Source organism: Pelophylax lessonae (assembly GCF_965119305.1).
Source record: "Pelophylax lessonae genome assembly, chromosome: 8".
Lineage (NCBI taxonomy): Eukaryota > Metazoa > Chordata > Amphibia > Anura > Ranidae > Pelophylax > Pelophylax lessonae.
The window spans coordinates 195,260,281-195,287,616 of record NC_138775.1 but is presented as its reverse complement, the minus strand read 5'-3'; the positions used below and the strand labels follow the sequence as shown (position 1 = coordinate 195,287,616).

Sequence of the window (27,336 nt, the reverse complement as noted above, 5' to 3'; positions counted from 1 at the left end):
ATGTCAAGTTTAGATCAGCTACATACTGGTAATTCCTGTAGCATTCACTATTAGCTTTGCTAGAGGTCAGTAAACACTACCTACCTTGTATAGTAAATTCAGTGTGATTTGGTTTATTTATTTGCACAATAGAAAATGTGTCTTTTTGCACCCCGAGCTGCAATTATTTGTCATTAGACAAATGGGAAATACATGGTTCTGAACTACCTCACAGGTGATATTTCCAGCCTGTCAGATGCTTCTCAAAGTCTCCAAGTTGTGATACTATGTCATTTAGTGGGACCCTGTTACCAACTTAATAAATTGCAAGTAACAGCATAGAAAAAATCTTTAAATGCTTACATGCAGCATTTTTCCTTTTGAAATTTTTTTTATCCCCAATGTGTCTTTAAATTTACTAGCAAACTTGCTTAATCCAGAAAGATAGCAATCCTTGGACATCATAATCCCCTCCTATTCTGGACATGTCCAATTACAGCTTCTCCACCTCCCTACATTACATTTAGTGCTGGTTCACACTGATGCGGTGCAGAATTTACTGCAAAAAAGTGTAGTTTCTGCACTGCATCATGCGAACTGCTGCGGGTGTGTATGTTAAGTTAACCATACCCCAAAATTGATTTTCAAAACGCAGTGCGATTTGCAGAATCAGACTGTACGGGTGTTAACACCCATGCAACCTGATTCTGGGGGGCAAATAAATGGGGCCTGCACCACTTTTGATGCGGTGTGATTTGAGCCATACAGAGTAAATGGCTCTAATTGTGCTGCGGAAGAATCACATGTGATTCCTGTCTAAAATCGCCTTGTTGTTACCGCACCCCATCATTGTGAACCGGCACTTAATGCAGCTGCCAGAGAAGGAAGAAGGGGGGGCCAGAGACACCATGGAGTATCACTTGAGTGACAGTTCTGCAATATATAAATTTATGGGAAGATTACTGCTAAAATTAATGGTCTGGTGATAGGTTCTCTTAAAAGTTGAATAAATAAAGTTATTACCATTGTGGGCCTTTTTTTCCTTTGAGATGGTATACTTCCTCGTATGTAACATTTCTGAATAAAGTTTGATTTTAGATGAACCTTATATAATAAAGCATATTTATTTTAAAACAGTTTCAGAAACTTGAACAAGTATAGTAAAAATCAGCTAAATATTCATCATATAAAATTTTTATTGACTAAGCGTTGATGATAAATACAGAACAGAACAAGCTAAACATCTTTGCTTGACCCAATTTTCTCCTCTGGTGCAGATTTTAGTTTCACTTCAATGAGCTCTTCGACTCTGGCTAGGACACTTTCCATTAAATCAAATGTGAAAAGAGCTGACTGTAGAACCTAAAATGTCAAAAACAGTTAATGTTGTTTAGATAAGCGCAATGACACTACACTTCGCAGGGCAGAATCTAGAACATAGTGATCACAGCTAGCAAAACAGCCTACCTGAAGCTGCATTTCGGGAGTCATGTCAGGTAACTTGGTCCCTCCAGCAGTCACAGAACAAACTGTCTTAGAATGTGGCCCTGTAACACACAGCATTCATCATAAATACATCAGCCAGAGGTGTCACAGCAGGAGATCATCATCTGGCAGACACCTTCTGTTTCTGGAATGATCAGAATAGTTGCAACTAAAGCTGATCATACACTATACAATTTTAGTGTACAATTTTCCTTTAGCTTTACCAAAACCATATAATATGAGGTCAATTCCAAATAACACTTACAACTTGTATCCAATCAGGCAGGCCATTGAACGACATCATTGAAGGTATATAGGAGATTGTACAAGAAAACTGTATAATGCATACTAAAGCTGGTCATACATTATACAATTTTCTTATTCAATTCCCTTCAGATTTACCTTCAACTATGTAGTTGCAAGGTCCTGTCTGACTGCATGCAAATTAAAAATGTGTATAGGTTTCACCTCATATTATATATGGTTTTGGTAAAGCAGGCCAATAACTTATGCAATTTTCTTTCCTGCAGCCACGGAGAGAAAATCACTCAATCCCCCCCCTCCATCAGCACAGTCAATGTTAATGGAGGAATCCCTCCCACTGAGCTATTGTGTTCTCAAGGTAGGGGGGCTAAAGCCGCTGGCAATCATCGCATGCTAGAAATCTGACAAGCTGGTTGTAGTCGAGGAGCCTGCCCATAGACCAGGGGTACTCAAATATTAAATTGAAAGGTCGACTTACCAATTTTCCATTCAGTCCAAGGTCTGGAAAAAGTGACCGTCAAACGGAACCAACAGGCCATGGCCAGCACAGGACCTGACAGCCAGACAATTTTGAGGGCTATTTCCTATTTTGAGGTTATTGGGTGGGCAAGCTTCCCGTCTGCAGCTGGCCATACCCACTGCAGAAATACACCGATCTAGTCAGCCATGCGCATGAGCCCAAAAACCATTATCACACTTTCTCACACTGCCGATCTTTGCTCTCTTCCAGAGCTTACCTTTCATCCACTCCTGAGCATTTTGTGGCTTAAAGCTCCAAAAACGCTCAAACAAAATCCCACCTGGTTATGTCACATATGAGCGCTCAGACATATATAGCTCAATGCCTAAACCTGAGAAAAAAAAAAAAAAAAATAAAACCTAAAAAATAATAAAAAGGTACACAAGCGGGACAGCCTCAGTGGAATACAGCACACGGTTGGCTCCGGATCTGGACAGGTACGGCCCCTTCTCTCCCTCCTTCTTTCCCTTATCCTTCCCCTCTATTGTATGATGTTTGTTTTACCTCTGATGGTTTGCTTGTGGACTTTGCTGGACAGTTTGCCGGTGCTTCAAACGCCTTCCTTTTGGGCCGCGGGGGCTGCCTGAGAGCTGCCTGTGTTTCCCACAGGGATCTGGGCCACTGCCGCACTCCACCCTTCTGCCCGCCTTGGGCAGCATGGGCGAGTTTGGGGGGGCCCCTGGTTGGGGGAGGTCTGATGGAGGCTGTTGGCCCTCCTCCCCCAGGGTGGGCTCCGATCTAGGGTCCCCTGAAGCGAGCTTAGTGTTATGACTGGCGTTTGTGGCTGCCCGCAGCTACCCCCCATGCTTTTGACTACCGGCATTCTGGCCTTTGTCCCATACTGCTATGGTTATGTTACTTAACAGATTATTGCCTTGTACTTTGACCTGATGTAGTGTACCCCCTGGCGGTGCGGCACTGTTTGGCCTCACCCTTGTTTCTACCCTTTAATCTTGTTGTTTCTTTCTCTGTTTTATGTGTTAAACCAAATAAAGATTCATTAAAAGGTACACAAGCCACTGTGGATGCAGACTGGGGTGATTTTGGCACCTGAAAAATACAAAGCTTGCAATAGCATTTTTGAAGCCTAAACAACCATCCCACTTCCTGGTAATTAGCTCTCCGTTGGCTAAAATGCTCAAGCCTGAATATACCAGAAAACTTAAGTATGAAATATAAGCACTGTTGTTCCTGCAGTGTAAGCAGAAGGTACCACAGGGTTTGGGGGGGGGGGGGGGTGTAGGGGTACAATGCATTTGGAATTTTTTTTTTCCACTGCAGGGTAGGTAAGCATGTTTTAAGGGGGATTTACTAAGGCTGAAGTAGCTGTGCATGACAACCAATCAGTTTCTAGCTTTTATTTTGAAAGCTTATCTGAACAAGCTACAGCTAGAAGCTGATTGGTTACTATGTAACGCTGCTCTAGTCTTACTAAATTCCTCTGCCAACTTCATAATAAAACAAAATAAGATGAATCCCACAAAGAGAACATGGCCACTCACTCTAAACAAGCACAAGGTGCCACTAAACACAGCCAAGAGGCAATTTATCCACTGAGCATTCGTAGAGGTCTCTTCACTGCCTGCTGCTGAAGCCCGGCTTCCCTCAGCTCCATGTGTCCACAGACTACTACGGGGGACTACAACTCCCAGAATGCAGCGCGGGGGGGGGTGCTTAGGCGCGAGGAGGAATAAGTTGTTCCTCCGCTGTGAATGCTGGGCGGCGGGTGTGTGACGCCACTGGTTGCTAGACGCCGGGCGGCTGGTGATATAGCAACCAGTGATAAAAGGAATAGACAGCTTCAGCACAGACTGCCGCAGTCCAGATCTAAGCGCGTCTGGGTCCGGACGTGGCCTGGAGTCTGCCTATTGAGGACCTGGGCCATAGACCGTTTAAATCTCAGCTAGTCCCTGCTGAATCAGCCGAAGTTCAAATCATCTATGGCTGGCTTGAATCTAAAGGAAATTTGTATAATGTATGGCAAAGCATTGAGTGCATTAGTTGAAAGAATACATTTGTAATCATGGAAAAAAGAAAACAATGCGCAGTAATGAACATATCACTCAGGTTTTGCTTTTGTGAACAGAATCTAATTGAAATGACAGGATGACTTAGTTCTCACCTTTCTTTTTGTCAATTGTGTTTTTAATCTCTGCTTGATAATGAGCTCTGGACATGTTAAGGCCAGTGTGAAGAGGTCTCAGGAATTGCAGTTCAATTTTCCGTAGTTCTGTCCATACTCCAGTCTGGACAAATGGAAAAACATAGAAACTGATTAATACATTTTTTTCACCAATGAGAAATTTTTGACTACCTAGTTAGTCAGGTTGAAAAAGAGAGACAAGTCCATCTAGCTCAACCAATAAAAAAAAATATATATACACAATCCTATACCTGCAGTAGTCATGTACAGCCACTGTGGACCAGCGCTTGCAGCAGCAGAAAGGATGATGATCTCCTTTTTGTGTGTATTTATTTATGAATTACCAAGGCATCTGTAGCCATTTGTGGAGATCACCAGCTGCAGAACTAAAGGGGAGTGGGATGCTTTGTGGGGGGTGACTTCGCAAGCTTTTTTTTTTTTTTTTCCTCTGCAGGTTAGCTAGGTGTACTCTTAAAGCGGAGTTCCACTCTAGGCCTCCTGACCCCCTGACATGCCACATTCGGCATGTCCATTTTTTTTGGGGGGGGGGCGGGGGCTGGTACCTAGTTTTGACAGGTGTACACCACTCATACTTCTGCTCGGCTGCAAGGCGGCACAAGTGGAAGTTCTCTACCCCCTCCACCCCTGCAATCTTCTGGAACACGTCACAGGTCCCAGAAGATTGCCATCCACTCAGGACGTGCAGCGTGACTCGCGCATGTGCAGTGCGCACCCAGCTGTGAAGCCGCAAGCTAGGGAGGGATGCCAGTGGGACAGAACTGAGGCACCCGCTGGCCGCATCACTGGACAGGTGAATGTGTGTTTTTTAATAAACACAAAAACCAGTGGAACTCGGCTTTAGAGTGTGCAGTATATTATCTGCCCTCCAGCAATAAAAGCTTCCCTGATGATCCTTCCATCTTCACCTGTTCTTCTTCCAGGGTCCTAGGCCCTCTTGATTGGCTGGTCCAAGATGACAAAACCCTTGCATATGCACATGCGAGCTAATTCATCCTGCGCCAAAGCATGCTGAGATTGGACACTGAGCTGTGCTAGCTCAGTGTCCAATTTAAAGCAGTGTGCTAGCAGGAAGATGAGAAGCAATTATTTTATGAGAGAGAAAGTACATCTTTTCTGCAATGAAAAGCCTACATGCTAGCATTTTAATAAAGTTAAATTCCACTTTATGGTAAACATTAACTTAGAACAGGGGTCTTCAAACTATGGCCCTCCAGTTGTTCAGGAACTACAATTCCCATCATGCCTAGTCATGGCTGTGAATGTCAGAGTTTTACAATGCCTCATGGGACGTGTAGTTCCGCAACAGCTGCAGGGCTTTAGTTTGAGGATCCCTGACTCAAACTATGAAGGCTGTTGTTGCTGACCATTCCTTGTAAAAATGCCAGCTGGCTTACTTGAGACGTCTAAGGCACTGACCTGAAACATAGCGATAAGGAAATCTGATTTTGCTTGCAGAGAATGCAGGAAACTAGGCGCATGCAATACAATATTGATTGAAACATACCCTTGCCACCTGTAGTCTGTTACAGCAACATGTAAAATATAGAATAGCTTGCTTACAGCCTCCTTCTATTGTTGCTGTTGTGAACAAACCTGACCACATGTGCAACACACATACGAGTGGGCGGGGACTGCCTCAAGATAGTTATTATTCCTTGAGCCAGCTAAAGGTAAACTCCATCCACTTCAGTTCAACCTATGGATAAGCACAGTGGTGCTGTGAGGCTGTAAGTAGTGAGGGTTCCCCATTGTTGGGTGCCATTGCTTGGGTTAAAAGAATCGAATTAGAACGCTAGAGCAGTGGTCTCCAAACTGTGGCCTGATGCTTGCTTTAATTTGGCCCTTGGGCAACTATTTCCACTGATACCAACAATGGGGCATCATTTCCCCCACTGACATCAATGAAGGGGTCGTATTCCTCCCAATGATGCCAACAATGGGCACAATGCCTCCCAAAGACACCAAAGATGAGCCACGGTTCCTCCCAATGACAGCAATGATGGGGCAAAGCTTCTCCCAATGACAAGGCACAATTCCTCCTACTGATACTAATGATGGGGCATTGTTCCTCCCACTGACATAGGGACCTTTTCTACTCCCAATGGCCATAGTCTGCCTGCCCCCCCCCCCCTCAAGTCTGAAGGACAGTAAACAGGCCCTTTGTTTAGAAAGTTTGGAGACCCCTGCTCTAGAGGCAAGTTGCATCTGATTAATTTGTGCTTCCCCTGCTTTTATAAAGAATATACAGCTATCAAATGATCACATGTACAAGTCCATTACTTACTTCATTAATAAAATCATCATCCTTGATAACCAAATACCTCAGAAGGTTGAGGGAAGCCATAATTCTGTATAGGAAAACAGAAACAAAAGAAATTTAGTGTAAAAGAGCATAACTAAACAATCCTTCATCTGTGTTGCTGGGTTCAGTAATTGTGACGGTCTCAACCTAAAGTGCATGTAAAACTGACAATACATTTTTATTTTCCCTCCCTTTGGTGTGTTAAATATACTATTGAAAGCGTTTTTTTTTTTTTTTTATATCTGTTGAACAACTGCTGTTAAGCCAGAAATCTTGTAAGCTGATAACTTCCTGTACTCTCTGCCACTGGACTTATAAGTTGGCATTGTTCCCTGATATCTATGTGAACTATAAAAACATCTTCCCCTGTTCTGGACAAAGTTATAAAGTCCTATTACACTCTGTGTCCTAGGGCAACAAATCTTCATAGTATGGTTATTGCACTAGGACAGGAAGAAACTGGTTACATGAATGGTTGCAAGGAGTAGAGATAAACAAATCATTCTCTGAATGGTCTAAAGTTGTGAGAGGCATGCCCCATGGTTCTGTCTTGGGGCCCAATGCTGTTCAAATGTGTTTATTAATGATAAAGAGATTGGAATCAAAAGCTCAATTTCTGTGCTAATGCCGGGAAATAACTTTGGAACAGCATATAGCATCAGTACAGGAAGACCTAGACAAAATGGCAGGTTGTCAACTCTGGAGTAGGTATTGAGGAGTACCCAGTATAAAAGTCCTTGACACTCAAGGGTCTGATTAAAGGTTTATTGATCAAAATCATCAGGTAATTCCAACGCATTTCAGGGCAACATGCCGCCCTCTTCCTCAGGGCTGGTATACAAAAGAACAGTAAACAATGAAACATCACAAATATTTAATAAAATCATAGGTATACATTATCCTGACCTGTATTTAACCTTATGCCCCGTACACACGTGCAGATTATCTGAAGACTTGTCTTCAGATTTACCTTTTCTATGTAGTGCAAGGGCCTGCCGGATTGCATACAAATTGAAAGTGTTTAGGTTTGACCTCATATTATATGGTTTTGGTAAGTCTACAGACAAAAGTCTTCAGATAATCTGCACGTGTGTACGGGGCATTAGGTTTATCAATGTTATGATGAATCATTGGGATACATCTAAAACCAAATTAAAATACAAATATACAAAAACCTCCACATCCATTTAAATTTTAGGTGCTAATTACCAGTCCCAACTAATGCTGGCAGCTTGTGACATTCTCGATCAGGGTTTCTCAACTAGGGTTCCTCCTTCGGTTGCTAGGGGTTCCTTGGGAAATGGGCAATTTCTGCCTCTCAGCTAAGTTCCCAAGGACACCATTGTTCCTTTGAGCTATCTGTAAGGGGGTAATTATTCCCAATGATGACAAGAGTAAGGAGCATTCTTCCCACTGACTGTCACACTAATGTGTCATGAGTTGTAGATTTTTAATTTTTAGCAGAGGTTCCCCGAGACCAGAAATGTATTTCAAGGGTTCCTCTGTGTTGAAAAGGTTGAGAAAGGCTGTTCTAGATCTTTAAACATTTTCTCAAGCTACCTCTTTCTAATGCTGGTACAAATCCTGATCACTCTTTCTCCCCTGGTCACTTCCCTTTTACTTGGCATCAGCCTAGTGCAGCAATCTGACCAATGCATTTCATTCCCCCCACAGTAGGTCCACGCAGCTATTTCCCCTTAATGCATTGGCTCCACCGTTACATTTCTCTGATAACTCTCTTAATCTCCACCCGTCTCCATTCATAGATTCACTCTGCTGGTCCAAGAGTTCTGCCTCTCTCCCCTCCATTGGCTTTTTCTTCTGCCATGTCCACTCTCCTTCTTGCTTTTTTTCCCCTTCATATGGCTCAGTGCAATGTTTCAGCCAAGCAGTGATGGTTGGTTTAGTTCTGCCGTGCCTCCGATGCTTCTCTCTCTGTTTCCATATTCCTCTGCATTGGTAACACATCTGGTTGACTGGTCATTACTACGCTCTCCTTGTCTCTCTCCCTGATTCATCCTGTGGTCTAGTTATGGCCATCTGCTCTATCTAGTGCCTGTTTTAGCTTGTTTCTTATGTTGCTACATCTAATTGTTACTCTTACCATGTATCATTTTATATCACAACTGTCACATTCTTCTGCTTCATCCCTCCTAATTTTCTGTCGTTCCGGCACAGCCCTGTACTACAGCTTACCTCTGTTATTCCTTATATAGGTCTCCTGTATTTCTAGTCTCACCACATCTATTGCAGCAAGCCCCCCCCAGCTATTATATGACACACCTTTTATCTATCATATTTTTGATGATTTGATATTATGTTTTTACCTTTTCATTAGTTTGATCTATTTATCATCAAATTGATACATCTGAGATTACATACACCCCATTATAACATACTTTTAAGGCAGAAAAAAAAAAAAGCTTATTACACTCCCATTAAACATGGTCAAATCAAAAAGATATGTCTTGACCTAATGTTTATATGAGATAATTATGTTATGTTTGTTTATTGTTCTTTTGTATACCAGCCACAAGGAAGGGGAGGGCATGTTCTCCCCATCCAAAATGTGTCGGCTTTACCCAATGCAAAAATGGATTAGATTCGATATTTTTAAAAACTTCTAATTTATTAGTAGTAAAAAATAAGACTTTACTTGTATTGGTTTCTCAGAGTTCTGCTTCAATCATGGGAGCAGAGAATTTTATTTTGCAACAAAAATCTATTCAGCGAATACCATGCTGTCTAGTGAACCCTCATAGCTTCTGTTGTTTTCAATTCCTCTATGGGTACCTTATACCCTAAAGTAGTTGTAAACCTCAGACGTGAAATATGAACAAAGCATATCCCTCTATAGCGTGTACTTGTCTCTATCCAGAGCACTAAGGGGTTGATTTACTAAAACTGGATAGTGCAAAATCTGGTCCAGCTCTGCATGGCAGCCAATCAGCTTCTAACTTCAGCTTGTTTAATGAAGCTTTGACAAAAAAAATAAATACATTTGGAAGCTTTCTATGCAGAGCTGCACCAGATATTGCACTCTCCAGTTTTAGTAAATCAACCCCTATGTGTCATTTCTGTCTGCTTCCCCATTCTTCTGCTATCTGGATGAGTCACTTCAGACAAGTTTTTCTGACGCCAAGAGAAAAAAAAATTGGACGGGACGGAGCTCCAGCTGATTGACAGCCTCAGCTCTCTTCTTGTGTGAAGAGGGCGGTGTCCCTTTCCTCCAATCAGTTCTCAGAGATCTCATCACTGTGCTCTGCAGTGTGTAATTTCAGGTATCAGCCCCCCATTTTCTGACAGCTGGAACAAGCTTTATAAGTTCTGGATTATGAATAGATGTAGAGAAGAGAAGAGTGCTGATAAACAGACACAACTTGGAGGAGGATTGGTTTCATCTCTGTGTATCACCAGAGGCCAGTCACTTTGCCGGGCATATGTAAGGGTTTAAAACCACTTTATGGTATAAAATCCCCAGCACTTTCTGGTGCCCCCCCCCCCCCCCCGGAGCCACATATTCCATGTACAGCCGCCAATACAAGTGAATGGCTGCACAAAGTGCTTTTTTCCCCAAATGCAGAAGTGCGCAATGGGGGGGGGGGGTAGGAGTATGAGCATGAACCAGTAAAACGGTAATGCAGAAGCCATCAGCGTTTATCCAAGCAAGGCCGGCTACAGCCAATCACATGTATTGGCAGCTATATGTGTCACGTGAAACTCCCCAGCTGCAGAATGCTCCAGGCATTTTAAGTCTCAGCACACAATGCTACTAATGGCACTTTTCCACTGCAAGTACCGGCTCGGCTCCACTCGGCACTGCTTGGCCCAGCTCGGCTCAGTTTGCTTTTCCACTGCGTGGTACGAGTCGGCACCTTTCAGCACTGTATAGGCTCTACTCGGCTTGGTTTGCTTTTCCACTAAGTAGTAAGTGGGTGGGATTACAACGATTCTCTGGCCAATCAGTGGCTAGTAGTGACAAACAATCAATGCTGCATGCAAAGGATTGTGGGATATGGTATCGGTATGGCCCGCTTGGAACCCCAACCGAGGTGGTACTGTTTAAGCGAGCCGTACCGAGCCGTACCATGTAGTGGAAAAGCGCCACTGTACCAAATCGTACCGAACCGTTCTAACCCGAACCATGCAGTGGAAAAGTACCAAACCGATCCGTACCATGCAGTGGAAAAGTACCAAACCGATCCGTACCATGCAGTGGAAAAGTACCAAACCGATCCGTACCATGCAGTGGAAAAGCGCCATAAGTGTACATGTGCATGGGGCCATACCGTCAGAGGAAGGGAAGGGGAGAGGAGACAGGTATCGCTTTAACATGAACTAAAAACCAAGGCTGTATATACATACTGTAATTTAAAGCTGAACAAGCAGTTTTCTCCCTAGCCATATTGTCCTGGCCCATCCCTTTTATTCACTGGATTTGAGTCCCCAAACCCCCCCCCCCCCCCCACAAAGGCATTATTTGTAAAACTCCTCCCAAGAGCCAGACCATCAGGGCTGAGAGTTTCTGAGAGGAGTACTGTGATGTTTTTTTTTTTTTATAGGAACCTATGTATAGCACCCTCCACCAGCCATGATCTGCCTGCATTGCAGAGAAAGGTACAGAGACCCATTGATCAAATCAATGAGTCTAAACTAAGGAAAATAATGGAATGAAAACAGAGAGGTTTTAGATTTAAAAAAAAAATGTTAGCTTGTTGAGGAGGGTAAGAGGAAGGAACCAGGGAAGGCAAAATATGAGCAACCTAAAATCACATTCGTCTTATAAATGACATGTAACTTTAAACATTTTTAATTGAACCAACCTGTCAGAATTTTGCAGCAAGTCAGTTTCTGCGCCTTCAGGAAGTAAGAGCACCATATGCAGAAGTGGGGTCAGTCGAGTCCCTAAGAACCACCTGTTTTTGGTGTCAGCCTAATAACCCAAAAATAAACATCTCAGTTAATTTTCAAGTGAAAGTGCTTGTAAACTTCTGAAATAAAGAACAAAGCAAATCCTCAAGTAGGGTGTTTCCAAGTAAGACTGTGAGGAGAGAGCAGTGTGTCCATTCCTTCTACTCAGGTCACAGATTACACTCAGCTCTGAGCAGTGTGTGCCATCAGACCCCTGCATTATGAAAGCTGAGAAATGCCATCTAAACTGTGTACTTTGGAAGGCTGTAGAAGAGAGATGACTGAAGATAAACCGTAGGTGCATTTAAAGGAGTTGTAAAGGCAGAAGGTTTTTTTATCTTAATGCATTCTATTCTAAAGCCTTCTGTTTAAAGCGGCCTACTCCGCACCCCCTAATACTTAGCTGAGCCCCATCCCTGTTCCGTGATGTCCACAAGTCTCTCGTCCATCTGGGACTTTTCCTCCTAATTGGCTGAGACACCCGCGGCTGTCATTTAAAGTCAGTTAGCCAATCAGCAGAGAAAGGGGGCAGGGCCGAACCGCAGCTCCGTCTTTCTGAATGGAGACGCAGAGCTGCAGCTCGGCTCCGGGGCCCTCATAGTAAGCTGCTTGCTGTGGGGGCACTAGACAGGAGGGAGGGGCTAGGAGCAGCAATAAGGAACCCGAGAAGAGGAGGATCCGGGCTGCTCTGTGCAAAACCAACTGCACAGAAGAATTAAGTATAAAAAATGGATTTTTGTAAAATCTTACCGTAAAATCCTTTTCTCTTAGCTCATTGACAGACGTAGTCCTCGGTGATACAGCACCTTCGGGTTATGTTGCCTCCACAGGAGTAGGACTAGACAGGAAATAAAATGCTCTGGCCACACCCTAGGGGCAGTTCCAGAGGGTATATCCTCTCTCTCTCTGCCTCAGCAAATCAGTTATGTCATAAAAGCAGTCTTTAGAGAATTTAACCCAACCCAACTCAAAAAAAAAAAACAGAGGGGCGGGTACTACGTCTGTCAATGAGCTAAGAGAAAAGGATTTTACGGTAAGATTTTACAAAAATCCATTTTTCTCTATCGCTCATTGACAGACGTAGTCCTCGGTGATACAGCACCTTCGGGAAGTCCCAGAGCAGTATCACAAATGAGGGGTGGGAAAATGGAAATCAAATCCAAATCTAGAAGGCCCAACCGGTGCCAACTAGAAGTTTACAATGCTCATCCTTAATGACGAGACTCAACAAAAAAATTTTCAAACAGAAAAAAACCCTCGAGGTAGACCACCGGTCTCCTCAAATTGCGGCCTGCAAAACCTTGCGGCCAAATGAGGCATCCGCCGATGCCATCACATCAATTTTATAAAATTTTGTAAAGGTATGTACCGACGACCAGGTGGCCGCTTTACATACCTGGACCACTGACGCCTGATGGCGAAAGGCCCAGGAAGTACTGAGCGCTCGAGTGAAGTGCGCCCTAACAGGGAACGGAGGATTCCGACCCTTAATAGAATAAGCCTGTACCACCGTCTGACTGATCCATGTAGATATGGTCGCGGCAGACACAGGCAACCCCCTTCAAGGGCTATCCGTGATCACAAAAAGTGAGTCCGTCTTACGAAAACCACTTTAGGAAGGAAGGATGGATTCGGAAGAAGAACCACCTTATCCCTATGAACCACCAGATCTGGGGAACGACAGGATAATGCGGCCAGTTCTGACACCCTGCGTAGAGAAGTAATGGCCACCAAGAAGGCCACCTTCTGGGAATGTAAGCAAGGGAATCTCCCTAATATCTTCAAAGAGAAGTTTCTGAAGAACCGACCACACTAAATTAAGATACCAGGCGGTAAGGGTGCGCGCACTGGCGGAGCCAGATGTCGCACCCCCTGGATGAAATTCCGCACCAAGGAATGATTAGCCAAAGGTTTCTTGAAAGAAGATTGCTAACGCCGAAAACCTGACCCTTGATCGTGCTCAAGGATAGTTTCTGCTCAACCCCTTGTTGCAGACAGACCAAAATTCGGGTCACCGAATAGGTCTGTGGGGGAAATCCAATAGATTCACACCATGCAATATAAGACTTCCATGTGCTGGAAGTCGCTTTCCTTGCTTTAACTGGAGGTAGGAATAACTGAAGCTGACACTCCCTTGTCCTTCAGTACCTGGGTCTCAATGGCCAGGCCATTAAGCCAGCGACTGTAAAGCAAGATGGAAGATCGGTCCCTGAGACCGCAAATCCTCCCTGAGAGGAAGTCTCCAAGGAGCGTCCGCGACTAGCCTCGCCAAGTCGGCGTACCAGGCTTGACAAGGTCAATCCAGAATTTCCAGAATAACTGGAATTCCCTCCACCTCTATCCTGCGAAGAAGTTCCTGCAGCAACTTGAGAGGATGGAAGGCATGCCGTAGCTGATACTGCCCCCACGGGGCGATCAGCGTTTCTGCTGCGTCCGCTAGAGGATCGTGGCGCGAGCTACAAACCTCCACACCTTCCTGTTAGGCCAAGGTGCCAACAGATCTACATCCGGGATGTCCCAATGAAGGGACAGCTAGGGAAAAAACCTCTGGATGAAGAGGCCATATGCGATTGGATCCGAATCGGGCTGCTCTAGAGCTGCTCGATCCAGTAAATCAGACAAAATCTGATCGCTCTCAGTTCCGATACCCTTATTGGTAATCTGGATACTTTCGGAAGAAATGACTTCCCCTGGTTGAGCATCGGAGACTTCCTGGTCCGCTCGCTCAACCGGATCCGATTGTCCAGGGAATCGGAATTCTGATTCCATTAAAAAAGAATCTCCTTCAGGAGAATTCGGGTATGAGACTGGGTATACGGTACTGCCTCTAAGAAGGCCACCATCAGTCCCAGCCAATTGACGGACAGCAACATCCGAATCGTTGACTGAACCTTCTGGAGTTTCCCAGCAACAAGAAACTCTCTTGCCCAGGATGTATCCAACCTTAGGCCCAGATAGTTCAGTCTCCTGTTGGGAACCAGGGATGATCTTTGGGAAAGTGAAAAAAACGCTGATGTCCTGCGATGATGGGGATATAAAGATAGGCATCCTATATGTCTATGGACGCCAGGAAATCTCTTTTATGCAGGGAGGCCACCACTGTACGGATGGACTCTATTTCTTCCCAAGTCCAGATTTGGACGCACCTTGCCCTCTTTCCTGGGCATTGTGAATAGGTTCGAATAGAACCCCTGAAACCGTTCAATGTTAGAAGGGCAGAATCGCACCGGTGGAAGTGATCGAAACTCGATCCTGTGTCCTCCAGAAACCGGTGAAGACATCCCCCCCCCACCCCAGAGATGGGTAGGGGCGCATCAGGCTATATTCTTCAGGCTTGGCTGAGCCGGACTCTTGTTTACCCGACCAGCGCCCTTTGAAACCCCTCTAAAGGGGCTTTGGAGGGTTTCGCCTTATCGCCCGCCCTCGCGGAACGAACAACTCTATATGAGCAGAAAAGGAAGGTCCTCGTTAGTTACGAGGTCTTTTTATCCTAACAGTCTGTGGCAAGACAGCAGGTGGTACCGTCTATCCTATAAAGAGGAATTCCTCAAACGGATAGCACCTAGCCATGCGTTTGGAAATAACAGGGGTTCGTTTCAAAACGACCCCATTTGGGTAAAGGAAAATCCTTCGCCCTTTTGGTAGGCTAACAAGTACCAAAAAGGAATCTCAGTCTCAGCTACCTCTGCCGGTGTAACCTCAAGACTAAAGGTTTCCCGGACGGACACAACTAGTGCATCCACCACTCTTGTGCTATGGCGGAGGCAGAAACGTGCTCCTCACTGCTGAGGAGATATTACCTGAGACAACAGCCCCCTAAGAGGGACCTGCAACTGCATTGACCAGTTCCGAATCCGTATCTGAAGTATCTGATAAACAATAGGGGTAGGCGGGGGTCGCTACTTGACCCCCGTCCCTGACAGGCCACCTCTACCCGGGATACCAAAGACTCCAAAATTGCCGATAATGCATTAAAAACAAGTGGGGTACTGGAGGGTCCTGCGGCCACCTTGAGGGGATCAGGTGGGGATACCTATGCGGCAGGGTCAATGATTATACAAGACACTTACCAGCGACAAAAAATGACAAAGTTAAAAAAAAAAAAAAAAACTTTTTTTTTTTTTTTTGTGTCCCCCAGTCGCAACAGCGCCCCTCAGTGTTACCTGCCTTTTTGGACCCCACAGAGAGAGAGACCGACCCCAAGGCTCATCCCTGATGCACAGAAGTTTTCATCAGCTTGCTCAGTGCTTGTCTTGTTACAGACAGGAAGTCTTTGGCCCTATTTCCTGGGTAAAAGAGGCGGCTCCGCCCCTTAACACGCCTGCCGGCTCCTCCCCCTGGCTCCATGAGGTGTTTGAGTCACCTCAAACATGGCCGCCCCCATGCTGGAGACACGAGGCTACACCAAAATGGCGGCCTCGTGCGATCTACCAGACAATGGCGGCGGCCTGCACAGAATAGCGGCATGTCTGCAGAAGGATCTCGGCCTCACAACCCTTCACCCTCATGGTGGTCAGCGTGGTCGGAGGTACCGGACCCTAGCGGGCCGTATGCGGTCCGCTGCTTAGCTGGAGGAATGATCTGGAATGCAGTATACATGTATAGACATCGCCCTGTGGCTACTGACAGGTAGGATACCTTATACTATCACAGTAAAGTTCTAGTACTGCCACTGACTACAATCATTTACACATCTTTACAATTAGATTGTCAGCTCCCAAACCAAGCCTCCTGGCTTCTTGTACACAAAAATCACACTCAATTAGGGGGATCTGTGACATGTTGTAGGATAGAGGGGAACCCATCCTTACCATTACAGAGAGGGGCCCGCGTTCACCACAAGACCCGTCAGGGGGAAAGGGGGAACATACTACTCACCATACCGGAACCAGGCGGGCGCCAACTCCTGACAGTACCCCTCTCCACCGAGGTAGGAGGGCTGTCGACCAATACGGGCGCCGTGACTCATGGTCTTTGGCGTTTCAGCGAGACGTTTAACTCGCAGGGTCAGTCCCCGTCCAGTGGGACTATGTCGCGGCCGACCCAGCGCGGAGCTATGGCCTGCACGCGCTCGTAGGCTGAACTGGGGTGACCACTGGATCTCAACATCCAGCCCGTCGCCCAGTTCAGCTTTCTTGCTTGAAGATCTCACAGGAACACTGGAGAAAAAAAGCTGTCTTAAAAAATTATTTTCTAAGAAAAAAATCCTGCCAGGACCGAAGATCCCAGCAAGGTATCTAGGTCCTTACTCCTGACTAGACCGAAAAAAACTGATTTGCTGAGGCAGAGAGAGAGAGGATATACCCTCTGGGACTGCCCCTAGGGTGTGGCCAGAGCATTTTATTTCCTGTCTAGTCCTACTCCTGTGGAGGCAACATAACCCGAAGGTGCTGTATCACCGAGGACTACGTCTGTCAATGAGCGATAGAGAAATGTTTGTTATTTTTTTTTTAACCACTTTACCACCGGAGGATTTTGCTGTCTTACGTCCAGGCCACTTTTTGCGATTCGGCTCTGTGCAACTTTAACTGACAATTGCGCGGTCATGCAACACCGTACCCAAACGCAATTTAAGTCCTTTTTTCCCCACAAACAGAGCTTTCTTTTGGTGGTATTTGATCACCTGTGCGATTTTAATTTTTTGCGATATTAATTAAAAAAAGCGACAATTTTGAAAAAAATAACAATATTTTTCTACTTTGACAGTTAAAAAATATCCAATATATTCAATTTTTGTCATATATTTAGGCCAAAATGTATTTAGCTACATGTCTTTGACAAAAAAATTCTCAATGAGCGTATTTTTAACCGCTTTATGAACGGAAGGTTTTACCCCATTCCTGACCAGGCCATATTTTGCGATTCGGCACTGCGTTACTTTAACGGACAATTGCGCAGTCGTGCAACGCTGTACCCAAATTAAATTTGTGTCCTTTTTTTTTTACCACAAATAGAGCTTTCATTTGGTAGTATTCGATCACCTGTGCGATTTTTACTTTTTGTGCTATAAACAAAAAAAGAGCAACAATTTTGAAAAAATAACAATATTTTTCACATTTTTTTATATGAAATTCCCCCTCCAAAAAATGTAAAAATCTAAATTTTGTATCATTTTATGCCAATTTGTTTTCTGCTACATATTTTTGGTAGGAAAAAATCGCAATAAGCGTATTTTGTTTGGTTTGCACAAAAGTTATTGCGTTTACTAACTAAGGGAAAGATTTCTGTCATTTTTGGTGTTTTTTTTTTTAACGAGTAATGGCGGCGATCTGCGTTTTTTTTTTGGGGGACTGCGACATTGCAGCGGACAGATCAGACCCTTGACTGATATTTTTGATACTTTTGGGGGTACCAGTGACATTACTACAGTAATCAGTGCTATACATATGCACTGTTACTGTAAAAATTACACTGGCAGGGAAGAGGTTAATTTTTATTGGAGAGGGAGGGGTTAATGTATGCCTGGTGCTTACTAACCTGTGTGGGGGGAGGTGACTGAGTGACACAGGGACAGATCGCAGGTTCAGCTATGCTGAACCCTGCAATCTGACCCTGCCTGTCACTTAGGAGATCCGCCCGATTTGTTTACACAAGCGGGCGGATTTCCACACTAGATCCCCGACGATCGGGGAAGAGCGGCGGTGATCACCGCCGCTCCTCCCCTGGCCCGACTCCCGCTGTAACTGAATACAGCAGGAGCGAGCCTCCGGCGGCGCGTGCGCGCCGCCGAGAGGGGAATGTCTGGTGAAGTAGGTCTACGTCGCCAGACGGTAACAAGCCACTTTGCCGCAGTACAGTCAACGTGACTGGTCGGCAAGTGGTTAAATGAGACTGCATCACCTAAGACTAGTCACTTTTGTGGGCTTATGGAAGGGTTTATTATCACTTTAAGACAGCGCATTCTCCTGGATCAGTATCTCGTAAAATTTTAAAGCCACGGGGTTGGCATAACATCACTGAGATTTGCAATGGCAGATCCTATATTTCTTTTATAACATGTTTACTTTAAGATGGATGTCATCACTTGGGTGAGATTCATTAGCAATCCAAACAGCAGGCAGGGATGATGCACAGTCTGCAGATTTGTGGGCTCTGACATATGTTGTCTCCTTCATAAAAATAGACAGATGTATAGCACAGCAGAGGACAAATCACAAGAGCAAGTGCATTACTCTAAAATTATCATGGCAAGCAAAAACAATCATTTGTACTGTATGCTTTATAACATTTGTTACAGTGAAAAAAATTTTGGTCAGTTACAGTATAACCTGACCCCAACTGGATGATCATTAGCTTGCTGCTGGACAATTTTTATTTTTCACACAATTCTAAAATATGCATTTTTACATTAAAATGTACTTCAAACTCCAAAAACAATTTATATTTTCTGAAAATTGCGCTAGTTTCCAATGTATATGCCACACGAACTTTGTGTAACTTTTCATCATATCTATATTTTATATAAAAATATTCTCAAATGTAATTTTTGTTTAAACTTGCCCAATAAAATCTCTACAATTAATTTTACATATAATAGAGGAGACTGTGTGAAGTCAACAGATACCAAATATATAAAGTCTCAATAATGCTGAAACAATTGTCAATAGGTGACTCTTTAGAAAACTTTACGGCTCATTTATTGAAGGTAGATAATTGGTGGTAACCATGATGGCCCTGGGATTATTCTGCTTACTCTGGTGTGCGCAAGGAAACTTATGTGTTGCACATTTGTGCAGGGGGCTTTTACATAAAAAAAGAAAAAAAAAAAAAAACAGAGCAACTAAACTGGTGTAAAATTAGATAAGCAAAATGACCAGCGTACATAAAGGATATAAACATATTGCACAAGCCCATATGTACAGTCAGTGATGGCGAACCTTGGCACCCCAGATGTTTTAGAACTACATTTCCTATGATTAACTAAAGCAAATACCACAGCGCAAAACAGTGAAGTATTAATTACCAAATGGGTAACCAACTCAATAGGTGAGTGAATAGTGAAAAACTCGTGTACAAATGTCTCTATTTTCAAATATATAAAATTCAACAGAAATTCCCCAAAAATATTTGTGAAAAATCCCAAAAATATAACAAGCATGTATCCAGTGAAAGTCCGTGCACAAATCTAAAATTCAACATTTTTTTTTTTTAAATCCAAAGAATATAACATGCATGTATCCAGTGAAAGTCCAGGCACTGTGCTTCTATGACAAATAATCCGTGACTCTCATGCAGTGTATTGTGTTCCAAACCTCAATGTGAATCCACTTACCAGACAGTGTGAACCCCTTAGCCATATAGCACGTGGGTCTATAATGCTTGATCTGGTAAGGGTTGGTACTTTCTATAGCCCCCTAATGGTCATCACTCAGGATAAGGAAGACAGAGAGATCCCATAGTGTAATACGTTCAAGTTTATTTAAAAAGTAAGAGAAATAGCACTTACAAACATCAGATGTATGTTCGCAATTTCAACATCCCTTTTAGAGAGGAAGATGTTGTGGAGGCTTGTATCCATGTCTTGTGTGAGAACGCCACAACGTGCGCACTTCTGTTTGTGTTCCACCCAGACGTTGCTGAAGACCGGAAATTGCGTTGACGCGTTTCGCCCGCCCAGTGGGCATTATCACATTTCCTATGATGCTCACCTACACTGCAAAGTGCATGGGAAATGTAGTCCCAAAATATCTGGGATGCCAAAGTTCGACATTACTGGTCTATGTAGTCCCAAACCCATACGAGGGCAGTCAGTGACTGGGAGCCAATATCCACTTGCCCAATCTCAATGAAGAACACCTTAGTGTATTAGGCAATGAAACCAAGGGACTCCAATGAGCAGTAAACCAATCCCTTTATTAGGAACAAATAGCAATAACTTACATGTTAAAACTGGCTCTATGTGCCCCAGGAAGCCAACCAAGTTCCACTGGTACATGATCCAGCCTACCCACTCGTGACCAATCAAAGGGGGAGAGAGAGAAAAAAATGGAAGACAATCGCCTGGGGATCGGGCCTGGAGAGAGCCGCACTCCCAGCTCAACGGATGTACAAAGTCTGACTCAGGATCGAGCCCACAGGAATGCCCCCATAACAAGCGGCTTTCTATGGTCGCACTAAGAATGGAGGAGGAGCCAGGAGCACCAGCCGAGGACCCCAGAAGAGGAGGATTGTGGCTGCTCTGTGCAAAATCATTGCACAAAGCAGGTGAGTGTATATATTAGATTGTAAGCTCCTTGAGGGCAGGGACTGATGTGAATGTACAATGTATATGTAAAGCGTTGCGTAAATTGACAGCGCTATATAAGTACCTGAAATAATAATAATAATATATAACCTGTTGATAAAAAAAAATGACCTTTTCCATAACTAATGACTCATATTACCATTCATGCCAGAAATAGATCCATTGGTTCAACACATCTCACCTTCAGTGCTAAGTCTATCTGATTCTTAATGTTCTGTATGATGTAACCCTCCACACCTGAATGATTACTTGTCTTCAGCAGACACCTAAGCAAACAACAGCTAGTTAGTTGAATCATGGCTAAACAACTTCAAACTTAATGTCGAAAAGACTGTACTGGTAAATGTAGAACGGGATTGGATTTCCTTCTATCAAGATGACTTTTCCAACTGAACGGTTACAGAGAATGCTAATACAACACATATTTGGAGTTTAAAAAACAAATATCATTTGAAATAGGCAACTACCCAAAAGTGCCTGCTGTGCCATTACATAGAAAGCGGAGGTTTTAGGTAGGTATAAAAAATTGGTGAAGAGGTTGTAAACTGGTACAGCAGGTCCTTACTGCAAGGTATTTGGAAAAGAAGAAGCCTCCCCAGCTTAAACCTAGTCTTTGGTGTCTCCAAGAGCTTGCCGTAGTAAAAATCTTAAACCCCTACACATCTCTGGAGCAGGCTGACTCCAAAATTCTATAGCTCAATTATTTTGAAGAAAATGATCAAAAAAGAATAATTCCAGACACCCAAGGCTGCCTCATAGACAAAGATACCATAGTCCAATTTTTCTTTTATACATTGCCAAGTACTCTGTATTATAAGATGATCCAATTACTGTAGATCCTGTTGTATTGTTCTCTTTAATTAAAAGTAAAGATTATTTGTAATTACTTGGCTTTTGATTGGCTCCAAGTCATTAAACAATAGTCTGTTTCCAAGTTCCTAGTATAGCAAGTCAAACCCTTACCTTACATATTATATACATATATACATTATTCTTAAAAATCTACACGACACACACCTCCTTCATCCCCCCCCCCCCCCCCCCGTTAATTACAAAAAAAACCTTACCTGAATAATTTATATTTTCCTTCCACACAGAATTTGTCAATCACCAATTGTAACATTGCCAGACTTTTCTTCCTCTAAAAGAAATATCCAGAGATTATAGTGGAGATAATGAGACTGCATTCTTACAGCAGGTACAGTACAATTTTCACCTAGGTCAGCTTGTTCGACTCACCAGATGTTCAATAGGACACAGTGTCATCACCTTCACCAAATCCTGACAGAGAAGACAGAAGCAGAGTACTGATTTAGTGCAAGGACAACAATAATAACTCTTCGCACAAAAAACATAATTTCTTGGAACTACAAGTGTCAGCTGCAGGAAGTAACCTAGTCATAGAGGAAGTCACCTACCTGGATCATGTTTAATTGTTCCCCCATGTGTTTGATGGATGCCATTGTTTTCTCCTTGCTACTACTGTGATTACTGACTATTCACCAACTGCCCTCAATAAAAGAGGCCATGTCACCAGCTCACATTTGAAGCCTTTCGGCAATACAATACCACTACTTATTCTTTTCCCCGCTTTCTCATTTAAATGCAGAACTGTTGGATCATTTCTCTACCAGCCCAACCACCACAACACTCGAGTTCTGAGTAGTTCACAGGACTGCCTTGCAGAAAAATCACACAACAGTGCTAGGACAGAGTTCTGGGAATTCCCATTCCATACAACCATTAGCAACAGCAACCTTGTGTAGCCCCTGTTGCTCCTTCACCATGTGGTTTGCTGTCTGTGCTGGATTCGAAAAGAAAATACAAGTATAGAATACGAAAAATAGAAAGAGAACCAGTCTATGTGGTGGTCATAGTTACCGTCTACAGGATAGACAAACCAACGGCCTCTCACACTGTGCTTGGGACTTTAAAGGCTGTAGAAAGGTCTGTAATCAACAACACTTTACTTCATTAAAAATTACTTTATTGAAAATTTGACAAAACCATACATAAAACATATATTAAAAAGTGTAAGCATGTACAGACTAACATTTATCCAATGCATCAAGACACGCAACATAAAGCCAGTATTGTGTGAATATAAACGTCCTACATGTTTCGCCGAGGCTACAAAGCACTCATATTGGCTTCTTCAGGGACTATATCCTGTAGTCACAGCACTGTTTCAAGATGCGTTTGGGAAAAATCAGAGAGCATATCGGGTGTGCATCCATAACACACCAGGGACCATATAAGGCCAAAGATGAAATGCCGTCATGATGGAAATGAGTGGAGCCAGTGTCCTACAACCCAAAAAGGAGGGGAAGCCCGCACAGCAAGCACTGGACCGAACACCCAATGCGTGGGGATTGTCACCCAAAAGTATTGGTAACCAACCAGGAATAAATATTGCTGCCTGATGAATGTGGAAGCGTCAGTGAAGCAATCCCAGGACGTATATCCAGCATCCGTATCCTGCGGGCCAAGGGAGCTAATGCAGGCATTATTTATTCCTGGTTGGTTACCGATACTTTCGGGTGACAATCCCCGCGCATTGGGTGTTCGGTCCAGTGCTTGCTGTGCGGGCTTCCCCTCCTTTTTGGGTCGTAGGACACTGGCTCCACTCATTTCCATCATGACGGCATTTCATCTTTGGCCTTATATGGTCCCTGGTGTGTTATGGATGCACACCCGATATGCTCTCTGATTTTTCCCAAACGCATCTTGAAACAGTGCTGTGACTACAGGATATAGTCCCTGAAGAAGCCAATATGAGTGCTTTGTAGCCAATATGAGTGCCTCTGCAAAACATGTAGGACGTTTATAGTCACACAATACTGGATTTATGTTGCGTGTCTTGAAGCACTGGATTGAGGTTACTCTGTACATGCTTACACTTTTTGATATATGTTTTATGTATGGTTTTGTCAAATTTTCAATAAAGTAATTTTTAATGAAGTAAAGTGTTGTTGATTACAGACCTTTCTACAGCCTTTAAAGTCCCAAGCACAGTGTGAGAGGCCGTTGGTTTGTCTATCTGTAGACTGTAACTATGACCACCACATAGACTGGTTCTCTTTCTATTTTTCCAATTTATTTATTTAGGGATGTGGCTGTGAGGGTCTGTTATTTGAGGCATGACTTTACCTCTATAGTATACGAGTATAGAAGACATTTTTCAAGTACCAGATCTTTTTATATGGAACTTCTCTCTCCCAATCAGCATTATTTTTAATCCTCATGCTGCCAGTGTTAGTTAATAGTAAGGAAAGTATATCATATTTACTTGTTTTAAACTATTTTTGTTTACATTTCTTCAGTTACTTCCTGGTTTCCTGCCTAGGCAAATGTCATACATCCCAGGAGCCTTCAGGAGAGGAGGAGGGGTTTTCTCAGCTAAGCACACTCTCCTGCATGAATGCTTGAGCTAAGGGCGGATGGTTTCTAGGAAGTAAATGCTACATAAATAATTTGCCCTTACTCAAGATGGCCACGGCCAGAAATGCTAGTGGGGTGTTTTTCAAAGTGTTTTCTCAACAAAATAAATCATAAAGCATAGAGACATGGATGGATGAGGGAGTTTGCTTTTATTATTAAAAATGAATAGCGTTTTTAGTTTGTGGTGCTCAGATGCAGTGAAGATTTGCTTTATTGTCTTTACAAAAATAAGGAGTTAAACTATCAATATACAAAACCAAGTCATGTGACACACAAGATCACTTTGTAAATTGCTAACTCTATCCAGAAAACATTAAAGATGTGCTTAAGTTAAAAAAAAGTCGAAATTCCATCAGTTTTGAAGTTATGTATTAAAATGCATCCTGGGAAAAATGATGAAATTGGAGGCTGTGCAAAAAAAAAAAAAAAAAAAAAAGTTTTTCCCACTCCCCACTCTTTCCTAGTGATCAAAAATCTTGTAAGTCACAGCATGAGGGGCAATAAAGGGCTAAAGGCTAGTATACATGGCCGAATGTCAGGAAAGCATGCTGGAAAAGCCAGCAGCTGACCAATTCCCGATGATGATTGGAGTTTTCTGGCAAGAGGGGGGGGCATTCCCCTGTCAGCACACAATAGAACAGCAGGGGAGGGCACTGTACTAACATCAGATTGTTAGTACAGCAGATCTGACCAGAGCTGTCAGGTGTTTTTTTTTTCTTAAACCTGCTGGGTTGAATGAAAAAAACTAGTGGTGTGTACCAGGCTTTAGCTGTGCGGCAACCAGTATAAACACAGTCAAGAAAATGAAAACTACTGTGTAGGTGCTAAGATTTTCATGACTAGATCATCCCTAAGCCAGTATCCTAAAAATGGATGATACCAGAACAAAGATGGTGTGATCTGAGAGGCATAAATGACTGCAGGTTTCTATATTTAACATGATTTCATTTACCAGCACAAAATGTATCCGATGCTAAATCCACTTACCTGTAAAACCTGGCCAACAGCTTTAATGTCGAACAAATCTTCATAAAGACTTTCATCATCAACTCTTAGTAGACTGTGCTCCAACAACTCCTGCAAATAGACAGCTTCAGACTATGTGCCATGGTTGCATCTGTCAGTCAACTACTCTACAGCTCAAATGTGAACTTACAAGCCCTTTGGACAATACAGATTCTTCAGTCCTGAAATTAAAATTTATTAGAATGTCAGGATTTTATTTCAATAAAAAAAAAAAAAGAATTTACAAGTCCCCCCTAGTCCAAAACAATCGGGCATGTAATGGTGGTAAAGAACGCACTAATGCAGATGCCAAAGTGTATGCATAGCCCCAGCTTTTTTTGTTTTGGATAGTTAAGTGAAGTGTTAAACATTTTTCAGGTTTTCATTGCTGTCTGCCTCAGTAATGTGAAGATTCATACACAATCCTGGTGACCATTGTCACAGATAATGAAAGTGAAGGGAAATACAAAACGTTACAACCACCAAAACAAGGAGGTAGGGCTGCCCATAGATGGATCGCGCTTTTTTTTGGATCAGCCAGTGGGTTGATTATACAAAAAAAAATAAAAAAAAAATAAAAAGGGATTCCTCCATCCACACAATCAAGGTGGATGGGGTAATCCTACCCTCTGTTGTATTCTGACAACGGAGACTTCTCCTCTGTCAGAATTCACTGCATCGGCTGCATGCAGTGCTGATCAAACACAAATTTTACAACAAGCCCATTTGTGAGAAGTTGATCATCAGATAAACTTTTCACAAAGGGTAACAGCCATAGAGGAATCAACATGCATTCAGTCCCTGTTGAACGGCCAAATTTTGATCCATCTATGGCCAGCTTATATCTTCCAGTGAGGACACCTGGTGACAACTAAGAGGGTAATGCCCCTTACTTTGTAAGTATTTTCTCTCATTACCTTCTGTATCTACAGGACAGGAAATCTCCTCAATGGGACACATAAAGCAAAAAAAAAAAAAAACTGAAAGGGGTTTACAGGCTAACTCCATCTTTTACACCATGTTACGTGCTACACTTGTATTTGAAGTGTAACATTGTGCAGCTGCAGGCATCATCCTGGTATAATCACTTGAAGTTCAGCAACGTATGTGTGCATCGCTGGTCAACAAGTGGTTAATGACATTGGCTGTATGATTGGGGATGTTGTACTGCTGCACACCTACCTAATGGTATGGCCCGATGGATAAGTATCTTCCTATATTTTTCAGCACTGAGGACACCATCCATCCTGACAAAATCTCCAACTCCATTTGCAGAAACGTAAACTTCCAAGGAACCTCATTCTTCACTGTAGCCTGCAGACACTCATTATTGTACGGTTCTACAGCCCTTCATGAACAATCTGCCTCCTACTACAGCCAAATATTTCACATTTTAACTTATCAGTCCATTTCTTGCATAGTTGAGTTCCATAGCCTTGTTTTCACGTCGGAGGGATGGCTTTTTGACCACAATTTTTCCATTACATTTTTCCATTTCTGGCCAGATTTTCCATGACAGTAGATGGGTGTACCTGGGTCCCACTGGTTTTTGCCAGTCCTGTGCTGATAGCAATACTGGACATCTTCCAATGTTGAAAGAAAGTAAGCATGATGTGTCTTTTATCTGCTGAATTAGGTTCCTTGGATGACCACTGCTTCTACGGCCCTCAATGTTGCCCATTTCTTTGTGCTTATTCAAAAAAGCTTGAACAGCACATCTTGAAACCCCAGTCTGCTTTGAAACTTTTAAAGAAAAAAGGCGCCTCTGAGTGTGGACTGTAAAACAAAGTTTATTCCAAATAAAGAAAAAAAACTCACATTAGGGTGCATATAACAAGCATTTCGGGTGTTTTTCGGGTGTCTAGGCCACCCGATAGTACTTTAATCCTGCCATTAGGTGACGTTTTCGGTGCTTATAAAAATGAACAGAAACTTCCTTCTTACTAGCTTGACAAAGGAGCAAGCATTGTCAGTTTACACCTACTGTGAATGCTCCGAAACGCGTCACGGACTAGTGTCAT

At 43.2% G+C, this 27,336-nt stretch overlaps 1 protein-coding gene across 1 annotated transcript in view; it reads right to left on the bottom strand.

Annotated features, from left to right (window-relative positions):
- Nucleotides 1–1,157: 1,157 nt before the first annotated feature.
- GLMN (glomulin, FKBP associated protein) overlaps nucleotides 1,158–27,336 on the bottom strand; it is a 107,448-nt gene continuing 81,269 nt past the window's right edge. Inside the window, exons 10-19 of the mRNA XM_082266403.1 lie at nucleotides 25,467–25,497; nucleotides 25,298–25,387; nucleotides 22,109–22,150; nucleotides 21,937–22,010; nucleotides 21,051–21,135; nucleotides 11,538–11,647; nucleotides 6,697–6,760; nucleotides 4,371–4,494; nucleotides 1,447–1,526; nucleotides 1,158–1,341 (exon numbers count right to left, since the gene is read on the bottom strand). Coding sequence (XP_082122529.1) covers nucleotides 1,216–1,341; nucleotides 1,447–1,526; nucleotides 4,371–4,494; nucleotides 6,697–6,760; nucleotides 11,538–11,647; nucleotides 21,051–21,135; nucleotides 21,937–22,010; nucleotides 22,109–22,150; nucleotides 25,298–25,387; nucleotides 25,467–25,497 — 826 coding nt within the window. The 3' untranslated portion in view covers nucleotides 1,158–1,215. The remainder of the gene's footprint in view (nucleotides 1,342–1,446; nucleotides 1,527–4,370; nucleotides 4,495–6,696; nucleotides 6,761–11,537; nucleotides 11,648–21,050; nucleotides 21,136–21,936; nucleotides 22,011–22,108; nucleotides 22,151–25,297; nucleotides 25,388–25,466; nucleotides 25,498–27,336) is intronic.